The sequence below is a fragment of the Saccopteryx leptura genome, chromosome 6 (genome assembly GCF_036850995.1).
Source record: "Saccopteryx leptura isolate mSacLep1 chromosome 6, mSacLep1_pri_phased_curated, whole genome shotgun sequence".
Taxonomy (NCBI): domain Eukaryota; kingdom Metazoa; phylum Chordata; class Mammalia; order Chiroptera; family Emballonuridae; genus Saccopteryx; species Saccopteryx leptura.
In genome coordinates this window covers 13701018-13725195 of record NC_089508.1, presented here as the reverse complement: position 1 = coordinate 13725195, position 24178 = coordinate 13701018, and the positions used below count along the sequence as shown (strand labels likewise).

The 24178-nt window shown below is 48.6% G+C and overlaps 2 protein-coding genes across 6 annotated transcripts in view; both read left to right on the top strand.

Annotated features, from left to right (window-relative positions):
• Positions 1-4016, top strand: part of TDP1 (tyrosyl-DNA phosphodiesterase 1) — a 59716-nt gene extending 55700 nt beyond the window's left edge. For all 5 annotated transcript variants that reach the window (XM_066388257.1, XM_066388258.1, XM_066388259.1 and 2 more), the window contains exons 15-16: positions 2300-2408; positions 3674-4016. In XM_066388257.1, coding sequence (XP_066244354.1) covers positions 2300-2408; positions 3674-3747 — 183 coding nt within the window. In that variant the 3' untranslated portion in view covers positions 3748-4016. The remainder of the gene's footprint in view (positions 1-2299; positions 2409-3673) is intronic.
• Positions 4017-15355: 11339 nt separating this feature from the next.
• The window catches only part of KCNK13 (potassium two pore domain channel subfamily K member 13), a 107924-nt gene continuing 99101 nt past the window's right edge, over positions 15356-24178 (top strand). The window contains exons 1-2 of the mRNA XM_066388261.1: positions 15356-15659; positions 16064-17104. Of these exons, the coding sequence (XP_066244358.1) occupies positions 16765-17104 (340 nt within the window). The 5' untranslated portion in view covers positions 15356-15659; positions 16064-16764. The remainder of the gene's footprint in view (positions 15660-16063; positions 17105-24178) is intronic.

Below are 24178 nucleotides of genomic sequence, written 5' to 3'. Positions count from 1 at the left end.
TGTAACCAACTGAGCTACTCAGCCAGGCCCTCACTGTATTATTACCCACCATCTTCATCGGTGCTTTAATAACTCCTTACCTTTCCGGGGGTCTTAACGTGCACAGAGCACTTTCACGCGCATTATTTCATTTGCTCTCATGCAGAAGCCTTATGAGTAGTCAGGGAAGGTACTTTGATCCCATTTTTACTGCTCAACATTGCTGCAACACCAGCTGTTGCTAACACTTTTACTGAGCACTAACATGAGAAACATTAATATAATATCCAGATGTATTATTATGTCGAATTTACAAATGAGGGAATTGAGGCCTAATAAAGAAGTGGTCAGGAGTCTCACTGACCATCTTCTTCAAGTTCTTGGAACATGTAAGCTCTTTGCCACCTCTGGGCCTTTGCAGATGCTGTTCCCTCTGCGTGGAACTCTCACTGACCAAACCCTACTGATCCATCGGAGTTTAATTGGGGAGGCTCCCACTGACTCTCCCCCTCCCCACAAATCTGAAACAGGCCTACTATTCTCTCTTCTCATAATCCTGTTTTTCTTTATAGAATTAGTTATTTTACTTTTTAAGATCCAGTTGATTAGTGTCTCCCCGCTAGACTGTACACGTGAGGACAGGATAGTGATATCTGTGGTACTCCTACATAGTGAGCGGCTGGCACCCACACCTGACACAGAGGAGCATCTCAGGAAATACGGTGCTGAGTGAAGGAATGCACCCACGAGCCACTTGCCGAGCTTGGCAAACACCAGAACAGAGCATGGCCTGCGGTCAGCATGACTTCAGCTCTTAGCCTGCCCTACGCTGTACCCAGGGCCAGCCTCCCCGACTAAGTTACATGATCACCAAGATGATGAACTGTAGCCCTAGCTTTCTGTTTCTAAGGCATTAGCACTGTTTGATCTGTGGGCACTTAGGATACAGAGTGTTTGGATGAGTAGACAGAAAGAATGAGAGAGAGACAGACAGGCTTGCAAACAAAGTGCAAGGATAATCCTGGAAGGGAGCCATGAGACATGATCAGCGTGTGCAGGTGTGGGGAGAACAAAGCTAACGTACGAAGCACCCATACTTGCTCAGGTCTGTGTTAGAAGGAAATAGTGGTTACGTGCATTGGCCTCCATACAGAACCTTAACTTGCCATGGCCGGTTGGCTCAACAGTGGAGTGTCGGTCCAGTGTGTGGAAGTCCCAGGTTTGATTCCCAGTCAGGGCACACAGGAGAAGCAACCATCTGCTTCTCCATCCCTCCCTCTTCCATATCTCTCTCGCGCGTGCGTGCTCTCTCTCTCTCTCTCTCTCTCTCTCTCTCTCTTTCTCTCTCTCTCTTCCCTTTCTGCTGTGGCTCAAATGGTTTGAGCAAGTTGGCCCTAGGTACTGAGGGTGGCTCTGTGGCCTTGCCTCAGGCACTAAAAATAGCTTGGTTGCCGAGCAAGAGAGCAGTGGTCCCAGATGGGCAGAGTATCACCCAGTAGGAGGGTTGCCAGGTGGATCCTGGTCAGGGTACATGTGGGAGTCTGTCTCTGCCTCCCTGCCTCTCACTTAATAAAAAAAAATACCTTAACTTGCACCCTGATTAAGATCCAAAATTATCCTGACCTGTGGTGGTGCAGTAGAGTGTTGACCTGGAATACTAAGGTTGCCGGTTCAAGGCCCTGGGCTTGCCTGGTCAAGGCACATGTGAGAAGCAACTACAAGTTGATGCTTCCCGCTCTTCCCCGCCTCACCTCTCTCTTTCTGTCTCTCTCTCTCTCTCTCTCTCTCTCTCAAATCAATAAATAAAATATTTTTTTAAAAAATCCAAAATTAACACCTTTTTCTCGAGTTCTTGGAATAAACCTTCCATTTTGGTGGGTCTTAAAGAATTTCCACTTTTATATTCCTATCACATTATATTGGAATGCTTTCGTTGTCCATGAAAGCAACTTGTATCTCTTCTGACCCCCAAGTGAGCAGTCTGTTACTATAGCAATATTGAAAGTGTTTTGAGGTATTTTTATAGAGTTTTCTAAACACTGACTTCAAACTGTTCGAAACTGTTTTTCTCTTGCGTCTTTAGATCCTTTATTTACTAAGCTTTGGCAAACTTTGCTTATAATTTCATTTCTCAAATTTGACCCTCTCATTTTAGGAAAGAATAATTGGGAGGGTGTAAATATAGGTGGTCGACCGAGAGCATGGAAAATAGCTCTGAAATAACTTGAGAGTTATGAGTGCCATGAAGACATAATTGCTTCCTGAGATCTGGCGTTTTCAGAAAACGGGGTGCAGTCATAGTTCCTCTGTGTGTCCGCAGGGCCTGGACAGCTTCATGGTGAAGCAGAAGTTCTTCTCGGGCAGCGGGGGGCCAGCAGCGCCCTTCCCCGTGCCCTACGACCTGCCTCCGGAGCTGTATGGCAGTAAAGGTGAGACACGGGACAGCCCGGTGCAGATGCAGGTGCAGGGCGGAAACAGCCCGTGCCAGGAGAAGCAGCGGCTCCGTCCTCGGGTGGCTGGCTTGCAGAACACTCCGGAAGCCCCTGTGGCCCCTTTGCTGTCCTGTCTGGGGCCACTGGAGCCATAGTTCTCAAACTGGTTGGTCTTGGAACCCCTCTGTACTCTTACCATTATAGGACCACGATTTCCCCCTCCTTTCCAAGCTGTGTGCATTCTTTTAAGTCCTCTAAATAAGTTGTATATTCATGCACATTCATTTTTCCTTAGCAAGATTTTATGGGGTTTGTCAGCATTTCAAGGAATCTGTGACCACCTCCCCTCCCTGAACCCCTGCCTTCTCTCTCTCTCTCTCTCTCTCTCTCTCACACACACACACACACACACACACACACACACACAACCTCCCCTCCCTGAACCCCTGCCTTCTCTCTCTCTCTCTCTCTCTCTCTCTCACACACACACACACACACACACACACACACACACAACCTCCCCTCCCTGAACCCCTGCCTTCTCTCTCTCTCTCTCTCTCTCTCACTCTCTCTCTCTCACACACACACACACACACACACGAATAGACAGCATTGCTTTAGAACCAGACCGTGCCCTACATGATGTTACAACTTCTGGAGTGACCTTGGGCAGTTATTTGTGTTCTCTAGACCTTGGCGTCTCTATCTGCAAAATGAGAAAATGAATGAGAATGCAGTCACCATCGGGTTGTTCGAAAGAGGAACTGAGCTGCTATCTGTAATGCGCTTAGCACAGGGCTTCAGTGCAGTGTTAGCCGTAGGCGCCTGTTTCCAGCCCGCTGTTATCTGAAACAGCGCGGTTCAGCTCCCAGCGTGCAGTAATGGACCCCTGTTCCTCTCTCCCTTCCTCCTCCGTTAGCTGATGATGCAAACAGCCTCCGGCTCTGAGCCCGCCCAGCAGCCCAGGACCCAGCTGACGGCCGCGCCCTCCTCTGCTTAGTGCCGCACCTTGGTCTTCTCTCCCTCTGTTCTTCCTGTTCCTTCCATTTGTTTTTGTCCTGGTTTTTTTTTAACCTGAGTATTCCTGAATAAACATATGAGAGGTGGGGGCACACTGTAAAATGCCATCAAACAGGTTCAAAAAAGGTTCTTCACAATCTGTACACCCCAGCACCTGAGTGGTTTTATCCTGTCTGCTGAGTGAATTCTGTGTGATCCTGGTCCAATAAGTCTTATACAAATGTAATGTGTTTTTTCCCCAGATCGGCCGTGGATTTGGAACATTCCTTACGTCAAAGCTCCAGATACACACGGGAACATGTGGGTCCCATCCTGAAAGTGTTGAAACTCGATGACACCTAAGTGTAAGACAGCCCTAAACACGGGATGTTCTTGTTGGGACTGAGTATTCACTTCCCTTCGCGTTTTCTCTGCACCCCTAGGAAACACTTTCCAAAGGTCACTCGTGATCACGGATGTTGGTTATAGTTTTACTGGTCAGTGTTAACATTTCTCACTAAAAACAAACCAAAAAAAAGTTGTATTTTTTAATTCCCTTTTCTATGCTGTGCGTTGGAACGAGAGTTATTAAACTTCACCGTGTGAAAAGGATCTAAAGGTCTCCTCCTAGTGACTACAGTCTCGCGCGGGGTCAGCTCCTCTTAAGTGAGGGCTGACCATGTCGGCTGTGCACTGTCCAGAGAGAAGGCCCTCCTTCAGCCGACCCTTGTCAGAGGAGGCAGGTGACCGTCTGCTTTCTCACCCAGCCCTCGCCCAGCTTCCCGGGTGTCTGGGGGTTGCTGGGTCTGACTGCAGATTCCAGGCACCTACGCCGAGGTTGTATGGCTGCGCCGCAGACCAGTGAGCCGCATGGCCCTTAGTCCGGCAGCTTCAGGAGGCTTCCCACCCATCCCACCGCCCTGCTGGCTGCCTCGCCGCTTACGACAGGTCTCACTGGACCGGGCCAGAACCAGCTCACAGAGTCAAACAAAAACACACAAGTATTTTACTTGGAAAAAATCCCAAAAGGTGACCCAGTTTGACCTCTTCAATTCCCAAGTGAGGAAACTGAGGCCCAGAAAGGTCGAGGATGCCCTCCAGGTCACACAGCTGGCTGGGGTCAGAGCTCTGAGCACCTTCCCACTAATGTATGTGCTCCACCCTTAGGACCAGGGTCTCCTGGGTGCTTCAGACCCTCTGTTTCCTCAGCATGAGGCTGAGTCCCAGTTTGTCACCCGCCTCTTCATATTACAACTTGGAGTCAGATGTTCATTTGCAAAGACTTTTTTTTTAAAGGTTTTTTTTCTTTTTTTCACTGTTAATTGCCCATTACCCAAAGTGAAATCATTGTCTGTCACCATATACATATTTGTCCCTCTTTACTCCCCTCTTCCCCACCTCCCTCCCCCTGGTACCGACTTCACTGTTACCTATGTCCATCAGTCTCAGTTTTATATCCCAGCCATGTGGGATCCTACAGTTCTTAGCTTTTTCTGATTTATTTCACTCAATATAATGTTCTCAAGGTCCACCCATGTTGTCGTAAATGGCACTATGTCATCATTTCTTGTGACTGAGTAGTATTCTATTATATATATGTCTGATCCTCTATTGAGAGACACTGGTTGTTTCCGTATCTTGGTCACTGTGAACACTGCTGCCATGAGCATGGGAATACACGTGTCTTTGTATACCAGTGTTTTTAAGTTTTTTGGGTAGGTTTTTAAAACCTTTTCAGAGACCTAGAATGTTCATCTTAGAAACTGTGAAGGTGGGCGGGGTGCTGTGATCGAGGCAGGGCCAGGAAGACCTTGCTGTGCCCCGCCCACCATCAAAGAAGCTCTGATTTCACCTGTTTTGTGTAGCAAGATGCTGTAGCCACTGAATTAGTGTAGCCCGTTGATTTCCTAGGTAAGAAAACGAATTATTAAGTAACCCTTTTTGATCCTACCTGCTACTTCTCAGAACATTCAAACCTGTATCAGATGAGCCAGAAGACAACAGGAGGGCGCCGTGGGCTGGCCCAGGGCAGGTCCCCGGCGGTCGGAGCCGATGTCCAACGGACTGTGGCAAAGACCTAAGATGCTCCCCAGCAAGGCGGTCCCAGCATAGGTGGCAGCAGCAGGGGCAGAGTCACCGTGGCTGCAAGCAGCCAGCCTGCTCTGGAGCAGGGCCCAGGAGGCCTGGGCTGCTCGGGGCCCAGGCGATCAAGACAACAATGTCAGATGGACCCCCGTCCATCACAGCTGGCTCCACGTGAGGTCCCGCGTGGGTGGTGTTCTTCCGATCCACCTACCTGCAGAGGGGCTTGATGTGCAGCTCTGCCACTACGGGGTGTATGACCTAGACCAGGTTATTTCACGTCTGCGCCTCGGTCCCCGCAGTTGTCAGTGGGGGTGGCGGTAACAGTACCCACTGCAGAGGATCACTGTCTGGTGGGTTCGTACGTGACGGTGCTTGGAGCATGCCTGCACAGCGTGAGAACCGCACCGTGACTGCCACCGTAGCTGTGACAGGCGAGGCCTTAGGACTCGCCCCATTTTCCTGGTAAGGAAACCTGGGCTCAGAAAGGAAGGTGCTTGCCCATGCTCATACCTACGTCTAGAAAGTGCTCCTGCCGGTCTTTGAACCCAGGTCGGGCAGCACCCAAAGCCTGGTCTGTACTGCCAGGTGGGTGGTGTCTGAGGAGAGGCACCGTTGTTCCCCATCTGTGGACGGGTCCTTTTTTTTTTAATAAAGCACAAAAGTTTATGAGAAAAAACATCAAAGACTAGAAATTAAAAATGTTAAAAGAATTTAGATTTCCATCAGTAAGCGTTGTGTTATTAGTAGAGCCCAGTAACATTTATTGAGCATTCTCTGCTCCGTACATGCACTCATTTTATACGAAAGTTAAAATGGAAGGTGTCCCTGAGTTCAGAGAAACCTAGTCTACAACAATCTTTTATTCAGATAATACTTATCATTATGCTTTCAAAGAAAAAAAAGTATCTTAGTTTTTCAGTACAAGTCAAACAAAATGTGAATATTTCACTGCCACGTTCATTATTTGATATATTCCTTTAAGACATAAGTCTAGAATAGTGCTCAGAAGCACTCAATAAGTTTACAGGTCAGTTCACTGTTAGTCTCTATAGACACTTTAGACAGTCTTCATTAAATTACTGAGGAAAAAAATGTAACGTCTTTTGACCTACATTCCCAGATCTTTTGCCACTCATTTAAGAGATATGGAAGGGTAGTTTTATAGAATATGCCAAGCTTCTTTGAAATAACATCCATGCTTAATATAAGGATCTTAGATTTGATTTTGTCACAACTTTTTTTTTTTTTACAGAGACAGAGTCAGAGGGATAGACAGGGACAGACAGACAGGAACGGAGAGATGAGAAGCATCAATCATTAGTTTTTCATTGCGACACCTTAGTTGTTCATTGATTGCTTTCTTATATGTGCCTTGACAGTGGGCCTTCAGCAGACCGAGTAACCCCTTGCTCGAGCCAGCGACCTTGGGTCCAAGTTGGTGAGCTTTGCTCAAACCAGATGAGCCTGTGCTCAAGCTGGCGACCTTGGAGTCTCGAACCTGGATCTTCTGCATCCCAGTCCGACGCTCTATCCACTGCGCCACCGCCTTGTCAGGCACAACTTTTTTTTTTTCAACATGAAATTTCAAATCTACTCTCTAGGGAAACCTAATATTATTTGATCCATTTATGAAACCATTTTTTGGATGATTTAAATGTTTAATTCAAATCTTAAGGCATTTGAATTTCTTCCTCGTTACTAAAGAATTAGAGCTGTAACCCCTTCCTTGAGAATATTTGCTTTTGACTGCTGAATACCTCAAAGAAAAGGTTAGACAGTCTTTATTTACATTTATAGAATGTAGTGACTGTGTTGCTGGATGAATGGTATTCATTGTAATGACAATGTCTGATGACAGAAGTCTGCAGGAACTCAGTGACTGGCAGAAACAAAAGAGCTGCTGTATAGGATGAAATCTAAAATTCTGTTGAAGTTGTGCTAGCTACATGTTGTGCATGGGTCAGATCCCATTATGATAAAAATCTTTGACAAGCTCTTCAAGTTGAGGACCCCGCTTATTTCCAGCAGTTTCCAAGAGTGCTACAAACAAAACTGTACAATGTCTTACTGTATTCTTACCTGGGAAGTTATGTCTCGAGTAGCCCTTGCTCACTTCATGGGATTCACCAAAACACAAGGTGAGCCAGATCTGATGAGGGGTCATGTGCCGCCCTTGTTCCTGGGAGATGCCAGCCACACACATGTCCAGGACACGTCAGGGAGTCTGGTGACCACCTCTGAGCCCATTCCTTGTCTGCTGGTCCCTGAGCAGTGATGTGGATGGACTGAGCACTTGTGGTGTGCCAGGACTGGTCCACGTGTCTTCTGTGCATTGACAGATTTTTAGTCTTCATGACAGCCCAGGGAAGGGGATACTATTATCATCCCCATTTTAGAGATGGGGAAACTAAGGTACTGGTCCAAAGTCACAGGGCTGGCAAGGAGCAGAGCTGGGATTTGAACCCACGCAGCCAGTGTGTTCGGTGTTCCCAAGCTCCAGCCAAGGAGGAGGCATCACATGTATAACATGCAGTTGTAGCTCCAGAGCCCGTGCCTTTCACGCACTGGAACAGCGAGTCGTGGTCGGCATGAGGGAACGAGCCAGCGCACATCGCGTCAACCCCTGGATGTGTCATCAGCACGCAGGACCGAGCCCAGCGTGTTGAAGCCAGAACCGGCAGGGAGGGGCAGGTGGCTCTCAGGGAGGGCATCGAGGGCTGGACACTTTCCCCGTCAGGTATGTCCTGTTAAAGTCCCCGGCTGAAACCTGGCGTTTCGTTGACTGGTCAGGTTGAAGGCACAGGGCAGAAGGGATCAGGCCGAGTGTCAGAAGAGGGGGCAGCACGGAAGATGCTGGTGAAGAGGAGGCAAGAGACGGCCCAGGAGAGGAGTTCTGGGGTGTGATGGAGGGAGGGAGCTTGTACAATGTGGGGGGTGGGGGTAGTGAGCAAACATGAGATGAAAGCACTGCACGTCTGGGTAATCTTCCATATTTTACAGGGTTCCAAGGAAGTGCAGTTGCTGCATGTCAAGTACGCTCCAGTCCCTTTAGGTCTACCAGAAGCCCCGCTGAGCGTGCAGTCTCCCCAGTGCTAGTCAGTCTGAGACAATTGGCTCAGTTTCTTCTGTTCCCTTTGTAGCGAGGCTTTCCGAGAGCTTCGTCACAGTTTATCAAGAACTAGAAGACCTCTGGAACAGCCTTTTTAATACACATGAATAAATAGAAACTCGGAAGGGAAGGCAAAGGAGAAATTGCATCCATAGGGAACTGATGGTTTATGAGTGTAGGTAACTTCATACATTATCACACCGTGGAGCAGGTGATACCTCGTTTTATAGGAGGGAACAGTAAGTGTCAAGGTCACACGAGTGTGTGTCCCTTTCTGGATAGAAGGGCACTGACAATGCCACTGTGTATGCTCTGGGTGGCTCTTTGCTCATAGGTTCTTTAGAAATTAATATTAGGACAACTGAATGCTAATTTTATGGGAGTGGGGGAGGCTTCAGATACTTGACATTAATATTTAAAAGCATCTGTAAATATTTGTTGTTAAATAATATTGTCCCAATTTTTTTATGAAAGTGTATATTAGGATGCTTTTATACCTTCAGAGACCAGAGTAGTCAGGCTTAAGCAATGAACGACTTCAATGCAAGTCCAATGAATGCTGGAGCCAGAAGATCATAGTGAAACTGAATCCATCTTCAAGTCTCAGCTCTACTTTCCAGAATATAGACATCATTCTAAAGTAGTGGTTCTCAACCTTTCTAATGCCGTGACCCCGCAATACAGTTCCTCATGTTGCGGTGACTCCAAACCAAAAAATAATTTTGGTGGCTACTTCATAACTGTAATTTTGCTACAGTTATGATTCGGAATGTAAATACCTGATATGCATTATGTATTTTCTGATGGCTTTAGGCGACCCCACCGGGGTCGTGACCCACAGGTTGAGAACCACTGTTCTAAAGCAAGCATTCTCCACCTGGCAGCTGAACTTCCCCACCTGCAGCCCAGCCCCAGGGCTCCACCTTCCAGCTGTCACTCCAGAGAAAAGAAAAAATCTTCCTCCAATAGCTCCGGCCAGAGTCATGATGCAAGCACTCCAGGTCCTGGGGCTGCCCCTGCTGAGGAGAGGCAGGTGCAGAATTCTCCAAAGACAGGTGGAAAATGCCTGCGGTTCATTTCAAACCAAGAGGTATCTCAAGGTGAACTATTAATATCGTGCCCTCAGAACCTTTACAAGCCTCATTCAATAATGTGCAGGCAAGCAGATTTTATTTAAAAGCCACAGGAAACCAAGACCCAAGTTTGAAAACCCAAGTTTCTCAAAAAGCTGCATAAATGGCCCTGGCCGGTTGGCTCAGTGGTAGAGCGTCAGCCTGGCATGCAGGGGACCTGGGTTCGATTCCCGGCCAGGGCACATAGGAGAAGCGCCCATTTGCTTCTCCACCCCTCCCCCCCCCTCCTTCCTCTCTGTCTCTCTCTTCCCCTCCCGCAGCCAAGGCTCCATTGGAGCAAAGATGGCCCGGGCGCTGGGGATGGCTCCTTGGCCTCTGCCCCAGGCGCTAGAGTGGCTCTGGTCGCAACAGAGCAACGCCCCAGAGGGGCAGGGCATCGCCCCCTGGTGGGCAGAGCATCGCCCCTGGTGGGCGTGCCGGGTGGATCCCAGTTGGGCGCATGCAGGAGTCTGTCTGACTGTCTCTCCCCATTTCCAGCTTCAGGGAAAAAAAAAAAAAAAAAAAAAAGCTGCGTAAATGAGTGAATCCTTATTATCTGAGTGTTACAGAACAGGGATTTTTTTTTTTTAATGAGAGGCAGGAAGGCAGATACAAACACCTACATGCACCTGACCAGGATCCACCCAGCAAGCCCCTTACAGGTTAGTGCTCTGCCCATCTGGGGCTGCTACTCCGTTGCTCAGCAACCAAGCTATTTTAGCGCCTGAGGGGAAGCCATGGAGCTATCCTCAGTGCCCAGAGCCAAATTGCTCCACCATTCAAGCCATGGCTCTGTGGGAAGGGAGGAAGGAGAGAGAAAGGGGGAAAGGGGAGGGTGGAGAAGCAGATGGTCACTTCTCCTGTGTGCCCTGACTGGGAATCAACCTGGGACTTCCACAGCAGGCCAATGCTTTACCACTGAGCCAACCAGCCGGGGCCAACAGATTTTTCAAACTGTGGTCACAACCCTTTAGAGAATCATGAAATCAGCTTAGGGGGTCATGACGAGCACTTTTAAATGAAATACAGGAAATGTCTGCAAACACTAAGTTTATTTTTGTCTCAAATTTATATCTCTATGAACGCATTCAGGATCATAATGTAAAATGTATTTCTTTTACATTATATTTGCTAGTTCAAGCATCCTGAATGAAGACAGGTGGTCACCTAGGTAATGACTAGAAATTTGACCAAAGCCTGAGAGACAGAGACTCTTCCCGTCTATGGAACCTGCCCTAGGGAGTATTAAACTATATAGTATCTTCAACAATAATTTTATAGTACAAGAAGTTTCTCTCTGTGTCAGTTTTTTATCAAAGACCTTAATAAGAGCATTGTATTGAAGTGCTGTATCACTGTATTGTAGAGAATAAGTTAACATGAGCCAAACATGAGCTCTAACTTTATATAAGAATTTTTCGGGGGGGAGGGGAGGGACACAAAGAAAACCAGATAGAAGGTGATGGAAGACAATTTGACTTTGGATGATGGGACTACAATATAATCAAGTGTCAAAATAACCTGGAGATGTTTTCTCTGAATCTGTGTACCCTAATTAATCAATGTCACCCCATTAAAATTAATAATAAAGGGGGGGGAATTTTTCATTGACATGTTTGCATAGCCCAAAGTTACCAATTATATAATTCAAGGAGTTTTGTAAAATGTAACCAATGCCACAATCCTGATAGGAATGTTTCCTTCGCCTCTAAAAGCCCCCCATGGCAGCCAACCCCCTCTTCTCACACTAGCACTTAATTTTCGAGGCCACCAGTTCTGCTCCGAGTCAGAGCCAGGGTGCCAGTCCAACAGGAACTCGAGACCAAGGGGAGAGGCTGTCCATTGCTGAGTGTCCCCTGGGTGCCAGAGGAGAATGGACATGTGCAGCCAGGGCTCAAGCTGGCACTCTTCAGAAATGTTTACAGATTGTTTCTAGAAGGCTGTTACGGAGCCGCAGTCTCAGTTGCCCGCCAAATTGACGATGTTTCTTGTATCAAGTTCTAGTAAGTTCTCACTGAATGCCATTGATAGGTTCCGGGACTTAAAGCAAAGCAAGTTATAACAAAACCGAAGTTTTACCATAGGTTAATTGACATAGACAAAAGTTTGGTTACCATGGCATCTTATCAACGTTATTCGAGGGTCTGCCGTACAGCTCAATAAAGCTGGTTTTTAAAAACTCAGTGTACAGTTGGGATAGGTGCACTCATTTATGTAAAGGCTACGTCAAAAGAAAACTAACTTGTTGAACTCGAGTTAATGATGTACCTGCGGAAGGACCCAGAGGCAAATGTATTGATGTCGGCTGATTATTTTGAAATGCATTAAAGTATGGTGTATTTACAGAGGGATAGCTATATGGGAAAGCAAACAGGAAGAGTTAAGGTTGCCGCTGTAAAACTCAACTTTGGTGTATGTTTGAAATTTTCATGTTGGGGGGGCAGTAAGTTCAGGTTTCTGGCAGGGCCGAATAGCTATCGAATCCACTCTTTCACAAATCAAAAGCCTAAGCTCTGGGAAACAACTTCTTTAAAAACCAGCCGGCTACTCAGATGTACTGAAAATGACCCAAAGCAGGAGAAACTGGAGGGGAGTCAACTAAGAAAAGCACCGCACTGGGTGAGTTTCCTGGGTTTTCTGTTCCGGTTTGTTGCTGTTTGTTTTTTACCGCTTTGGGCCCAAGGTCAGGTCTCAGTCTGCACCACGCAAAGCAGATAAGCCCTCGGTGGAAAACCCGCTGGCTTGACAATTCAGAGTGCAGGGTTTTGGAGCAATCATAGCCACTGAGAGTGAAGAGGGAAAGAACAGAAAAGAGCCAGAGAAGGAACTTCCAAATTCTGTGTATAAACTCTTCTCAAGTCTCAGGCTGCCACTGAACTGTGCACGCACAGCTAAGGCTAAAAGAACTGAACTAAAAATGGAGCTACTTCCCACTACAGGGGAGACAGGTTTGCAGTTGAGTTCAGCCAAGTTAACTGCCTGTTTTAAAAATATATAATAAATTATTTGCATAGGAACATAACAGAATCCAGTTTCCTACAAAACATTGTAAATTAGACCTCAATACAATGTCTAGAACACAATCCAAAATTACTCGGTATACAAATAAAGTCACTCTTACTTTTGCAGCAAACAGCACTGGGACAACTGAATGTCCACATGGACAAAAAAAACGAACCTTGACTCTTACACTATACAGAAACAAAATGGATCCGAGATGTGAATATAAAAGCTGGAATTATAAAGTTTCTAGGGGGGAAAAAATGGAACCTATGCAACCTTGAGGGAAATATGATTTCTTAGTAGACAAAGAACACTAAACATACAAGAAAAGCTATATTGAGCTTCACCAAAAGTATCTAAAAACTCATATCCATCAGAAGACATCTTTAAGAAAAGAAACAGGCCGGGGACTGGTAGAAAATATTTGCAAGATAGTTATCTGAGAAAGGATTCCTGTAACTGAATAATACAAAAGAGAAAACAGTTTTTCTAATGGGTAAAACATATCAACAGATCATTTACCAAGAAGATACACAAATGGTCGACAAGCACATGAGTTATCAGGGACATGCCGGTGAAAGCACAGTGAGATACCACTACACATCCACCAGTGTGATTAAAATTAGAACGACTGACACTGTCGGTGTTCACAGGGATGCAGAGCATCGGGAACCATCACACATCGTTGTCACAGCTACTTTGGAAAAAATTTGCATAGTTTCTTATAAAATTAAATACACACCTGCCCTATGACTCAGTAATTCCACTCCTAGGTATTTACCCAAGAGATGAAAGCATATCCACAAATACTTGTACAAGAATGTTCCTAAGTTTTATTTACGATAGCCAAACCTTTCTGACAGCTCTGATTTCTATCAATAGGAAAAAATAAATAAAACCACAGTATATTCAAACAGTAAAAAACGAGGTATACAAAGGATCTAATTAGGCCCTGGCCTACTGGCTCAGTGGTAGAGCGTCGGCCAGGCATGTGGATGTCCCAAGTTCGATTCCCGGTCAGGGCACACAAGAGAAGCAACTATCTGCTTCTCCACCCTTCCTCTCTCCCTTCTGTCTCTCTCTTTCCCGCAGCCAACATTCCATTGGAGCAAGTTGACCCAGGCTCTGAGGATGGCTCCATGGCCTCGCCTCAGGTGCTAAAGTGGCTCTGGCTGCAACAGAGCATCAACCCCTAGTGGGCTTGGGGTGGGGCGCGCATGCAGGATTCTGTCTCTCTGCTCCCCACCTCTCACTTAAAAAAATACAAAAAAAAAAAAATCAAATTATTCTAAGACATAACACGGATATTTAAAACAATGCTTTACACCAGTGGTAGTCAACCTGGTCCCAACCGCCCACTAGTGGGTGTTCCAGCTTTCATGGTGGGCGGTAGCGGAGCAACCAAAGTATTGATATAAATAAAAAGATAGATTTAACTATAATAAGTTGTTTTATAAAGATTTATTCTGCCAAACAGCAAAAATCCAACATAAAGTACTTGGTAAGTAATTATTATTATATGCTTTAACTTGCTGTAACTCTGCTTTATAAATTTTATAAAGTAAAGTTACTTCCCTACTTTATAAATCACCATTACTGTGGAACCGGTGGGCGGTTAGAAAATTTTACTACTAACAGAGATACAAAAGTGAGCGGTAGGTATGAAAAGGTTGATTACCCCTGCTTTACACAAACATGTACACAACTATATGATTACATTTATATGGAGCTCTAGAACAGGCCAAACTAAGTTCTATAAAGGCAAAACCAATCGGTAGTAGAAAAAAGAACAGGTTGATAGATTGGATCAGTAGGTGTTTAATTGGCAAAGATGTATACATTTGTCAGAATTCCTCTAATGGTTCACTTAAAGATTCACATTTCATTGCATGTAAATTCTACCCCAAAAGAAAAAAAAAATGTAAACAAATACTGACCTCTAATGCTATGCAGGGAGAAGTACTGGGGGAGAGGGGTGCACTGGTGTCTATAACTTACTTTGAATGCATTAAACCAGATGGGCTGATGGTTGCAAAGAGGGATGGCTAGGTATGTAATAAAGCTCGTATAATAGAATGTAGAATCGAGGTGGTAAGTATATGGGTGTTCACTGTAAATTTCTTACAACTTTGAAGTTTTTCATAACAAAATTGGGCGGGGACAGTAATTGCAGGACTCCGGGGTGTATACACATGCCCCCATACCCACTACCCCCTGAAGCCGCTACCCCCAATAGGCTACATAAAAGCGGGGCATTCTGGAGCTGGGAGTAATACTCGCAGCATCAGGGCTTTTGATGGCAGAATATTGGAACCTGGAGCTGTGTTTATATCTGCTCCTGGGGAGTGTAGGTGGGTGGGTGGGCTTTGAGCCTGGAGCCACTCTCAGAGGGGCAGGGAAATTTTGCTTAGTTTGAAGATGCCCATGTATCCATTCCTTAATGTATATTCACTCCCACACCTCAAGGGCTGATGATTCCGAGGGTCAGTGTGAGACCGGGTACACAGGTGGGGGCGAGTTGTCTGAAAGGAACGAGTGCCCTCTTCTGGCCTGAGAGGAAACCCCACAGCCCGATAAGCACTGGACCGGCCTCTCCAGCACCCACTCTCAAGATCTGCGCGTGCGGGGTGGGAGCCGCAGCCCCCTGAGGGCTCGCGGAAAACCGGGCATCTGCGGGCGGAGAATAGCGTGGGTGCGGCCCCGCGCGGCCGGGAGGCGGGGACGGGGTGGAGGCACGGGCGCTGGCAGACGCGCAGCTCCACCTGTTGCAGCATCGGAGCGCACAGGCCAAGCAAGGCAGAGCTCGGCGTGCACTTCTGCTCCCCACGCCGCTCTGCAGGGCAGGGCCGGGGCGAGGGGACCGTCCGACAGAGCGGAGCAGAAGAACCCACCTCAGGAGGCGAGACTCGAGGGGGCCGCAGCGCCAGTGCCCTCGGAAAGGTGAGGTCTCCGGGAGGGGCTTCGGGGGTTGCTGGGGGGGTTTTGCCGCAGGTCTGCACGGGGTTGTGGGGAGCACTGTGCGCGCAAAATCTCGGGAGCGCACTGAGACTGCAAAGTCCCGGTAGAGGAGCTGGCACTCCCTGGGGTCTCGGAGTCCTGGCCGCGAGGTCCCACCAGCTCCGGTCCTTGGCAGCCTGTAGGGATCCGGGACTGGCTCACGGCACGCACTTCGCTCTGGAGGAGACGATACGTGGTGGTGTAGGCGGGCGGGGAGCCGCCCCCGCGCAGGACTCCGAGGCCAAGGCCGGTCTGGTCCGGGGCCAGGAGTGGGAGGTTGCCCGGGGGAGTCCCCGAACTTCCTTCGCTCCCTCATTCCTGTCTCCCTTCCTGGTCTCCTCCTCCAGCCGCTCCGCACCGATGCCGCGCAGCGTGGGGGTCGGGCGGGAGGTGGAGACCCGTGAACGCCACTCTGCACAGTCGCTCCGCCGGTGGGCGCGCTCGGGACCTGAACCAGCCTCTAAGCCCCCGCAGCCTGGCCGGTGAACTGAGGGCCTCGAGGATCCGCGCGGCGCCGGGACGGGGACGCAGCACCGCGGATCCGCTTGCAAACCCAGCCGCCAGAGACCCGGCGCCCTAACAGTCGGCGTGAGCAACGATGGTCAAGGAGACGGAGGCCGCGGGGTCTCGCTTACCCTCCAGCCCCCGAATCCCCCCAACCTTCGCTCCGGGGAGAATTCAGCTCCGCGGGCGTTGGCCGTGAAGACGCGCCACGCTCTCCCCAGTCTGAGCCGCCCAGGGCGCCGGGCGGAATCAGCGCCCGCACCCCCGTGCCAAGCAGAAGCGGGCTCTGCGCCCTGTCATTCGCACCTTCAGCGTTTAGGAGAACTCAGCCACGGCCAAAAAGCGGATTTGAAACCAGGGCGGACGTGGGAGCTGGCTCAGCAGGAGCGGTCGCCGCGGGGGCCGGCGGACATGGGTGAGCCGGCCATCCCGCGGCCGGGGGCCGGCTGAGCGCCCCACCGAGCCCCGACCTCCCCGGGGGCCTGGGCGAGAATCCGCCCGCGGTCACGGCCGTCTGGCGTGAGGCTATAGCGGGGTCCCGGCCATGGCCTGCCGGGGTTGCGGTTGCAGCTGCGGCCCCGGCCACCTGAACGAGGACAACGCGCGCTTCCTGCTGCTGGCGGCGCTCATCCTGCTCTACCTGCTGGGCGGCGCCGCCGTCTTCTCCGCGCTGGAGCTGGCGCACGAGCGCCAGGCCAAGCAGCGCTGGGAGGAGCGCCTGGCCAACTTCAGCCGCCGCCACAACCTGAGCCGCGAGGAGCTGCGCGGCTTCCTCCGCCACTACGAGGAGGCCACCGAGGCCGGCGTCCGCGTGGACAACACCCGGCCGCGCTGGGACTTCACCGGCGCCTTCTACTTCGTGGGCACCGTGGTGTCCACCATAGGTACGTGACCCGCACGGGACAGTGCAGGGGCGGGAGGACCGCTGGCATTTTCCTAGAGCGGCGCTTTGAAGGGGCGGGTCGCGTGTCTCAGCCGTGCGTTCCTCCACCGCTTAGCCCGCTGCGCAGGTGTGAGCTGTTGGCTGATCCACAGGTGGTATTGCTTCCTGCTTCTCTAAATGTGGTCCATGGACCAGCTGCATTAGCATGACTTGGGAATTTGTTATACATGCCGAGTCTCAGCCCTTCCTGCGACTCCGGAGTCAGAATCTGCACTTAGCAAAGTCCCCAGCGAGCTAGACTGCAGACGCTCCGCCCTGGGATATTTTCAGTCCAATTAAGAAGACATTGCTCGAGTTCATAGAACCTTAGGGAGAAAGCTTACACATTGGAACAAGAACCTGTACACATTTATTTAATGCCATGTACAAAGCACTGAAGGGGGGGGGGGAGTCACAAATTTAAAGAGTCTGTTCTTGACTTCAAGCTTACAGAGAAAATCAGATTGAATACCAACCAGCTTGGAATTACGGCAAAATGCTAATAAGGATGGAAACTGTTTCCACCTGGAAGATTGGGGGGGGGGGGGAGTGACCCTTGAGCTGAGCCCCGTAGTATTAGGTATGATATTTGGGGTTTGCATTCTGGGGGAGGAGAGAATTGCATTCAGGGGCAGAGCCCGTGGACTAGGTCTCCTGACTAATGGAATGGAGGTGGATCTTCACTGTGAGACTAAGGAGCTAGAACTTTTATCTACAGGCAGTTGGGAGCCATGGAAAGTTTCTGAGCAAGAGTGTGGCGTGGCTATGGTCAGTTCTGCCTTTATTCCCAGCAGAAGGAGAAAGTGGGGTGTCTTTGCACCACACCCCTACAGATTGTTCACCCTTGAAACATAATGGAGAGATAAGGGGATTGGTGAAGACGCTTTGGAAATTTTGAAAAGGAGAGAGAAAGAGAGAGAGAAAGAGAGAGCGAGCTGAAGAGTGGAGGGGCTTTGAAAGGCTACACTGAAAGGGAGCGGCTCCCAGCTGCCAGGCTCCGGGAACAGCAAAAAGTCACACAATGACACAGGTCACAGGGTGCCGTGCTCTGCAGCCTACAGCCCCTGTGCTAGCAAGAGAGCTTGTGAGCGAGGCAGGGTGACAAAGCAAACTTCCCCAAAGCTCCCACGCAGGGCTGTCTCAGGTAGACATTGTGCCAGGAGAAGGCGCACACAGTATAATAGTGATCATCAGCCTCAGGCTGGGTGAGTCAGGAAGCATTTACTAAGGTTAGTCGAGAAGCCCGGGGCTTTAGCTGGTGAGTAGGAGGCAAGTGGAGAGGACCGTGTGATTAGGGACGCACAGGCTGTATCAGAAGTGCTTTGTGACAAACTGCCTAGCTCACCCCCCACTCACCACCACCGTTGCCACCGCATCCCATCCCAGGTGGCCCTGCCCATCAGCAGACCATTAAGACGCCACAGTAACTGGGTGTCTGGCAAGAAAAACTGTCAGCAGTCACCACGATGACCAGACGTGAGCCCTGAGTGTGTAGAGAAGGAGCGACACCCTCCACAGTTCTCTCCCCCAGCCCTCATTTGTCGCAGGATTCTCTCTAGAAGACTTCCCTAGGTCCCTCCTTGTGTCACCTCCCGTGTCTCAGCAGATAGTTCCAGAACTTCTGTGTAGGGGGGAATTGAGTGAGCAAACTGATTGGCATAGTACTGCTGTGGGACTCCCCGGGAATCTGCTCTGTTTGCATAGCGAACGGGGTTTTTATTTAGGCCGAAGAGGTATGCGGGGTGGTTTTGATGGGAGATTGGGGGTGTGCAGTCCTCCTCCACACATACACCACAGCCAGCCCTCGGTCTTCCCGTGGACACCGAAGTAGGAAGGAGCAGAGTGGTAAACATCAGTGCCGTAGGAACTGAGAGTGTCTTGGGTGGGGCGCACATAAGAGGCACTGATGTAAGGACGCGGCCTGGTGGAATAGGAGGAAATTGGGGTGGAAAGCCTGGAGTTGGAGCTGTTGGTCCTGCCTCTGTAGCGGGCAGGCGTCTCAACGGTTCTGAGCCCCATCCTTCTCATCTAATGCCTACTACCAAATGCTCACTCTGGTGTGCGGCACTGTAGCTGTGCAGCAAGTATTACTCCTGTTTCTTGCCCACCCTGTCCTCCTAAGGAGCCGGCCCCTTTTGCAGGGTTCTTGTGAGGGACAGTGAGCTCATGTCATGAGTATTGTTAAACAGTACAAAGCCCTAGGTAAGTATGAGCTTGTTTTTACATTTCTAACATATCCTTTTAAACGGTCTCATTAATTGCGGTTGTAATAACACATGTGCTGCCCTTTATTTGGGTACATGTTGGGCTGCCCTTTATTAGGCTTATATTGTGATTATTGTGTCAGTATATGCTGCAGCTAATTTTTGCATTACAGTCACACTTAATTTCCATCAACACAACTCCATGGGGTCAGTACGGTTATCTCCATTTTATAGATGAGGAAACTAAAGCTTCCCATTCTTTGTAAAAAAAAAAAAAAGTGTAAAGAGAAAATGGTTGAACCATCTGTAATGACATCACCCCAAGTTAACCGTTGAGAACAGTCTGGTGCCTTTCTTCTGTGCTTGTTTTCGCTGTGCGTACATATATGAGATATGCATGTATGTAGTTTTAAAATTGGGATTATATTCTATGAGCCATCCCCATTTTGCATTTTAATCATAACATTACATAATGGTGTTTTTCTTCTAAAAATTAGTTCTACTGTCTTTTATTCTGCAAAGGCTCTGAGGTAACACATCGAGAAATCATACAACTTCCGGATCGGGGAAGAGGAGACGAGGGACGTGGAAAGCAGGATGTGGCAGGTCGCTGGAGAGGAGCGTGGCCTTAGTTTGGTTCCCGCAGAAGCAGACCCCGAGCCGAGAATTTGAGTTCGGGCAGTTTATTGGCAGGTGGAGGGAGGAGGAAGTGAGTCCATAGAGGTATGCTGTTAGGCAGGGACCATAGCGGGCAGACGACACAGGCAGACCTCGCCTCGCAGGTGGCCCGGGTTTAATTCTAGACCACCACGAGAAAGCCGGCATCGCAAGGAAACGAGTTATACTCTTCTTTTTTGGTGGAGCGTCTTGCCTTCTCTTTGTAAAAATGGCAGCCCCTGTGGAGCACAATTAAACGAGGCACGCCTGGACTTAAACCCAAGTGAGCACTTGGAAACAGTGCAAAACCCGTGACCCAGAGTTGTCCCAGGCAGGGGACCTGGGGTGTTTATCCACGCACACCAGTCAGTAATTGGCTAAAAGCTGCTTGGAGGGCAGGAAAGTACAGCCCAAGGGGTCATCCAGTGCAAACATATAGGCGCTGGCCATTTGAAGTCAGGCGGGAGTGACTGGAAATGAAACGGGGGTGTCTCCGAGGGGTGTGGGCAAAGGGCCCACTGTGATGAGTCGGGCTTCAAATTCGGATACAATCTCCATGACCCACCCTGGAATTCTTGTTGTCAGAGAAAAGTTCCCCCTTGGGATTTTATATAGAAAACATTGCACAGGACAGTGGGTGATATCCACAAACATTTTCCTGGAAAATACAGTTGAGGATTTCATGTAACTTGTCTAATTGAGACCTTTGATTGAAAAAGTCAGAGAAGAGTGGAAACAGGCAGGTTCTCAAAGGTTCAACATAGAATTACCCTAGGACCTAGCCATGGCAGTCCCAGGGTATATACTCAAAAGAGCTGAAAGCGGAGACTCAAACAGATACCTGTCCAGCCCTGTCCCATGCAGCAATATTTACAATAGCCGAAAGGCCGGAACAACCCAAGTGTTTATCCTCAGATGAATGAATGGATAAGAAAATGTACATACATGCGATGGAATATTATTCAAAAAGAAATGTAGTTTTGATGTATGCTACAACATGGAGGATAGACCTTGAAAATATACTTCATGAAATGAGCCAGGCACAGTAGGACAAATATTACATTATTCCACTTATGTGCGGTGCCTGGGTTAGGCCCCTTCCATAGAGTCGGAAGGTAGAGTAGCGGTTATCCGGGGCTGGGGGAAGAAGAGAGGGTTTCTTGAATGGAGATGGCATTTTTGTTGGGGATGATAAAGTAAGTTTTGGGTGTACAGAGTGATAGTGGTTGTACAACAGCATGAATGTATTTAATGCCATTGACTTGTATGCTTAGGAATGGTGAGCATGAGAAATTATTAGGTATATTTTACCACAGTTTAAAAAGTTGGAGCAGAATATGAAGACACACTCAGGGATGTTGATTTCAGAAGGGGCTGGTGATCGGACTTGAAGCAAGAATAAATTTGCAGTGCTACTCAGAGGAGCAGATTGACAGAGCAGCTGGTCAGTGATCCTTCTGTAAATACATTTTCTCTCAAATACTGTTTTGTTAGGAGTTTGTTTCTGTGGTTGCTTGTGTATTTATAATACAGTGTCCGTAAAAGATTTGAGGTCTTTTGTACATCATATGGACAGGGTCAGGTTAGGCTTTAAGTTACCCCAAAATCTCAGTAGTTTATCACAGCAAGAGCTGACGTCGTACGCATGAAGCCTGCAGTGGACGCGCTGACTCCCGGGGCGGGTGTCTCCTGGGAGGCCCTGTGTTCCAGGCTCCTTGTGTCTGTGGCCCTCCTTACCAGCTGTGCTTTTGGGACCACCCGGGAAGGGGAAGAAAGGGCTAAAGAGTAGAGCTCAGGCATTTAAGTGGCCACCACCTGGAAGTGACACAAGTTTCATTTGCCACACACATTTTATTCGCCAAATCAAGTCACACGGCCACACCCAACTTCAAGGGCATAGGCAGCCACCCTCCTCCTCTGGGTCCAGAAGTAGATAAGACTCGATAGTGCTGAACAGCACAGATGCCTGCCTCACATATGTGAGTATACCCTGTATTGGAAAGGGATTATTCGTGGATTTAAGATGAGAAAGATACAATAGCAGGATAGGACAGTTAGGCCACAAATTGTTAATACACAGATATATGTCAAAAGGACCTGCGTAATTGCTAAAAGTAAGCCCCAAATTTGGCTCTCAGTTTCCCAGTTGTCAAAATATTAAGAAGCAATGACAACCACTGACTGAATGGCTCCCCTTATCCAGGCTGGTTGCTTGGAAGACACCCACCTTTTTCAGACTTGAATAAAAATCTCTCCTACGGATTGTCATGGAGGGGAGTAGACAACGTGGTGAGTCACCTCCGCGGCATCTGGGCCATAAATATCATATGAAAGAACCGTGTGCTCCTGCATCCCTCGGGGCGAGGTGCAATCCGGAAAAACCCCTCTGCTGGCCAGAGCCCAGAGCCATGCAGGGCAAGCGTACAGCTCCTGGTGACATGTCCCACAAGGACATTGAGAACTTTCTACCGGGGATTCCCCAGCTTTAGTGTCCATAAGAGCTCACCTGAGGGAAATGTGGTCCTTGTTAAAATGCAGGTGTTTGGGGAGCCCCTGATAGAGTTCATCCTCGTTTGAAGAAACTTCCCACATGGCTCTGATGTAGGCAGGACAGCGAGCACACTGGCGGCATATGTGATAGGAGCTGGCATCAGGCTGGAAATTGAGCCCACCTCTGAGGATTCCCTGCTCTCTAAGGATGGTCCGTGATTCAGAAATATCAGCATTACCCCAGACGTGGTTAGAAATGCAGAGTCTCAGGCTAACCCCAAACCAGCTGGATCCATCTGCGCTTTAATAAAACACCCAGATGAGTCACAGGCACAGTAGAGTTTGTTGTTGTGTTGTGATATTGCTGACCAGGACAAGAGCCCCTGTGCTTTAGGGCATGGACACAGCAGTGGCCAGGCTGGAATGCAGGGTAGGAGAGATGTGCTCATTGGTGGCCTTAGTGGACCTCTCTCCGGCTTGTCGTTCAGTAGGTGAGCACATTACTCAGAGCAGTGCTATTGGGGATGCACTGAGCTCGGGCAGAGAAAGTGACCCTGGCTTGTGTGGATCTGGGGAGCTCACAGGTGCTGAGCCCCACCTCTGTGGTGGACCACTCAAGGTGGACAACTGGATTTTCTTTTTCTGTATTTTTCCGAAATCAGAAGCGGGGAGGCAGAGACAGACTCCCGCATGTGCCCGACCGGATCCACCCAGCATGCCCACCAGGGAGCGATGCTCTGCCCCTCTGGGGCATTGCTCCATTGCAGCTGGAGCCATTCTAGTGCCTGAGGCAGAGGCCATGGAGCCATCCTCAGCACCCGGGCCAACTTTGCTCCAATGGAGCCTTGGCTGCAGGAGAGGAAGAGAGAGACAGAGAGGAAGGAGAGGGGGAGGGGTAGAGAAGCAGATGGGCGCTTCTCCTGTGTGCCCTGGCCGAGAATCGAACCCGGGACTTCCACATGCTGGGCCAATGCTCTACTGCTGAGCCAACCAGCCAGGGCCGGAAGACCAGATTTTCAACAACAGTTTTATTCATTTAAATTGAATAGAAAGAATTATGCTGGTGCTCCCTTTTTGGACCCTGGGTGTAGCTGGTGATTAGCACATGTGTAGCTAATCTACAAGGTTCTCATAGGGTTCAGGAGCTGGGCTGACAGGTATGTGATTTGGCCTGGTCACTGCAAAGCAATGTGGTGCTGAACTGGATTTTGTTTTCAGAGTCTGTTTGTTTTATTTTCCTCCATGGTAATCAGATTTCATCATGTTCAAGCAATAAAATATGGGGAAACTCCATTTTGCAGTGTAAAGCTATAAACTGACATTAATGATAATGAACAGACATTCAGAAAAAATAAGATGTTTCACTAATACATTAATGGGTGTCACTCGTTGGTGGATATTGTGTGTGTGTCAAGATTTAAATCACCCGTCGAATAGGCACTTTGCACAGCTTTTGCCTACAGTATCTTGTGAGGTGGTTGGAGAAGTTACTGATTCTGTCCTGGGGATAAGAAAACTGAGGTACAGACAGCATAAATATCTTAGGAGCACATGTCTGTAAAGTAACCAAGCCAGGATTAGAAACAGATTTTGTTTTGTTTACCCCCCATTGATAAAAGAAGTACTTATTTTTGAAGACTGGGAATAATGGAAACATAAAAAAGAAAGTAGAACTCGCCCATAAT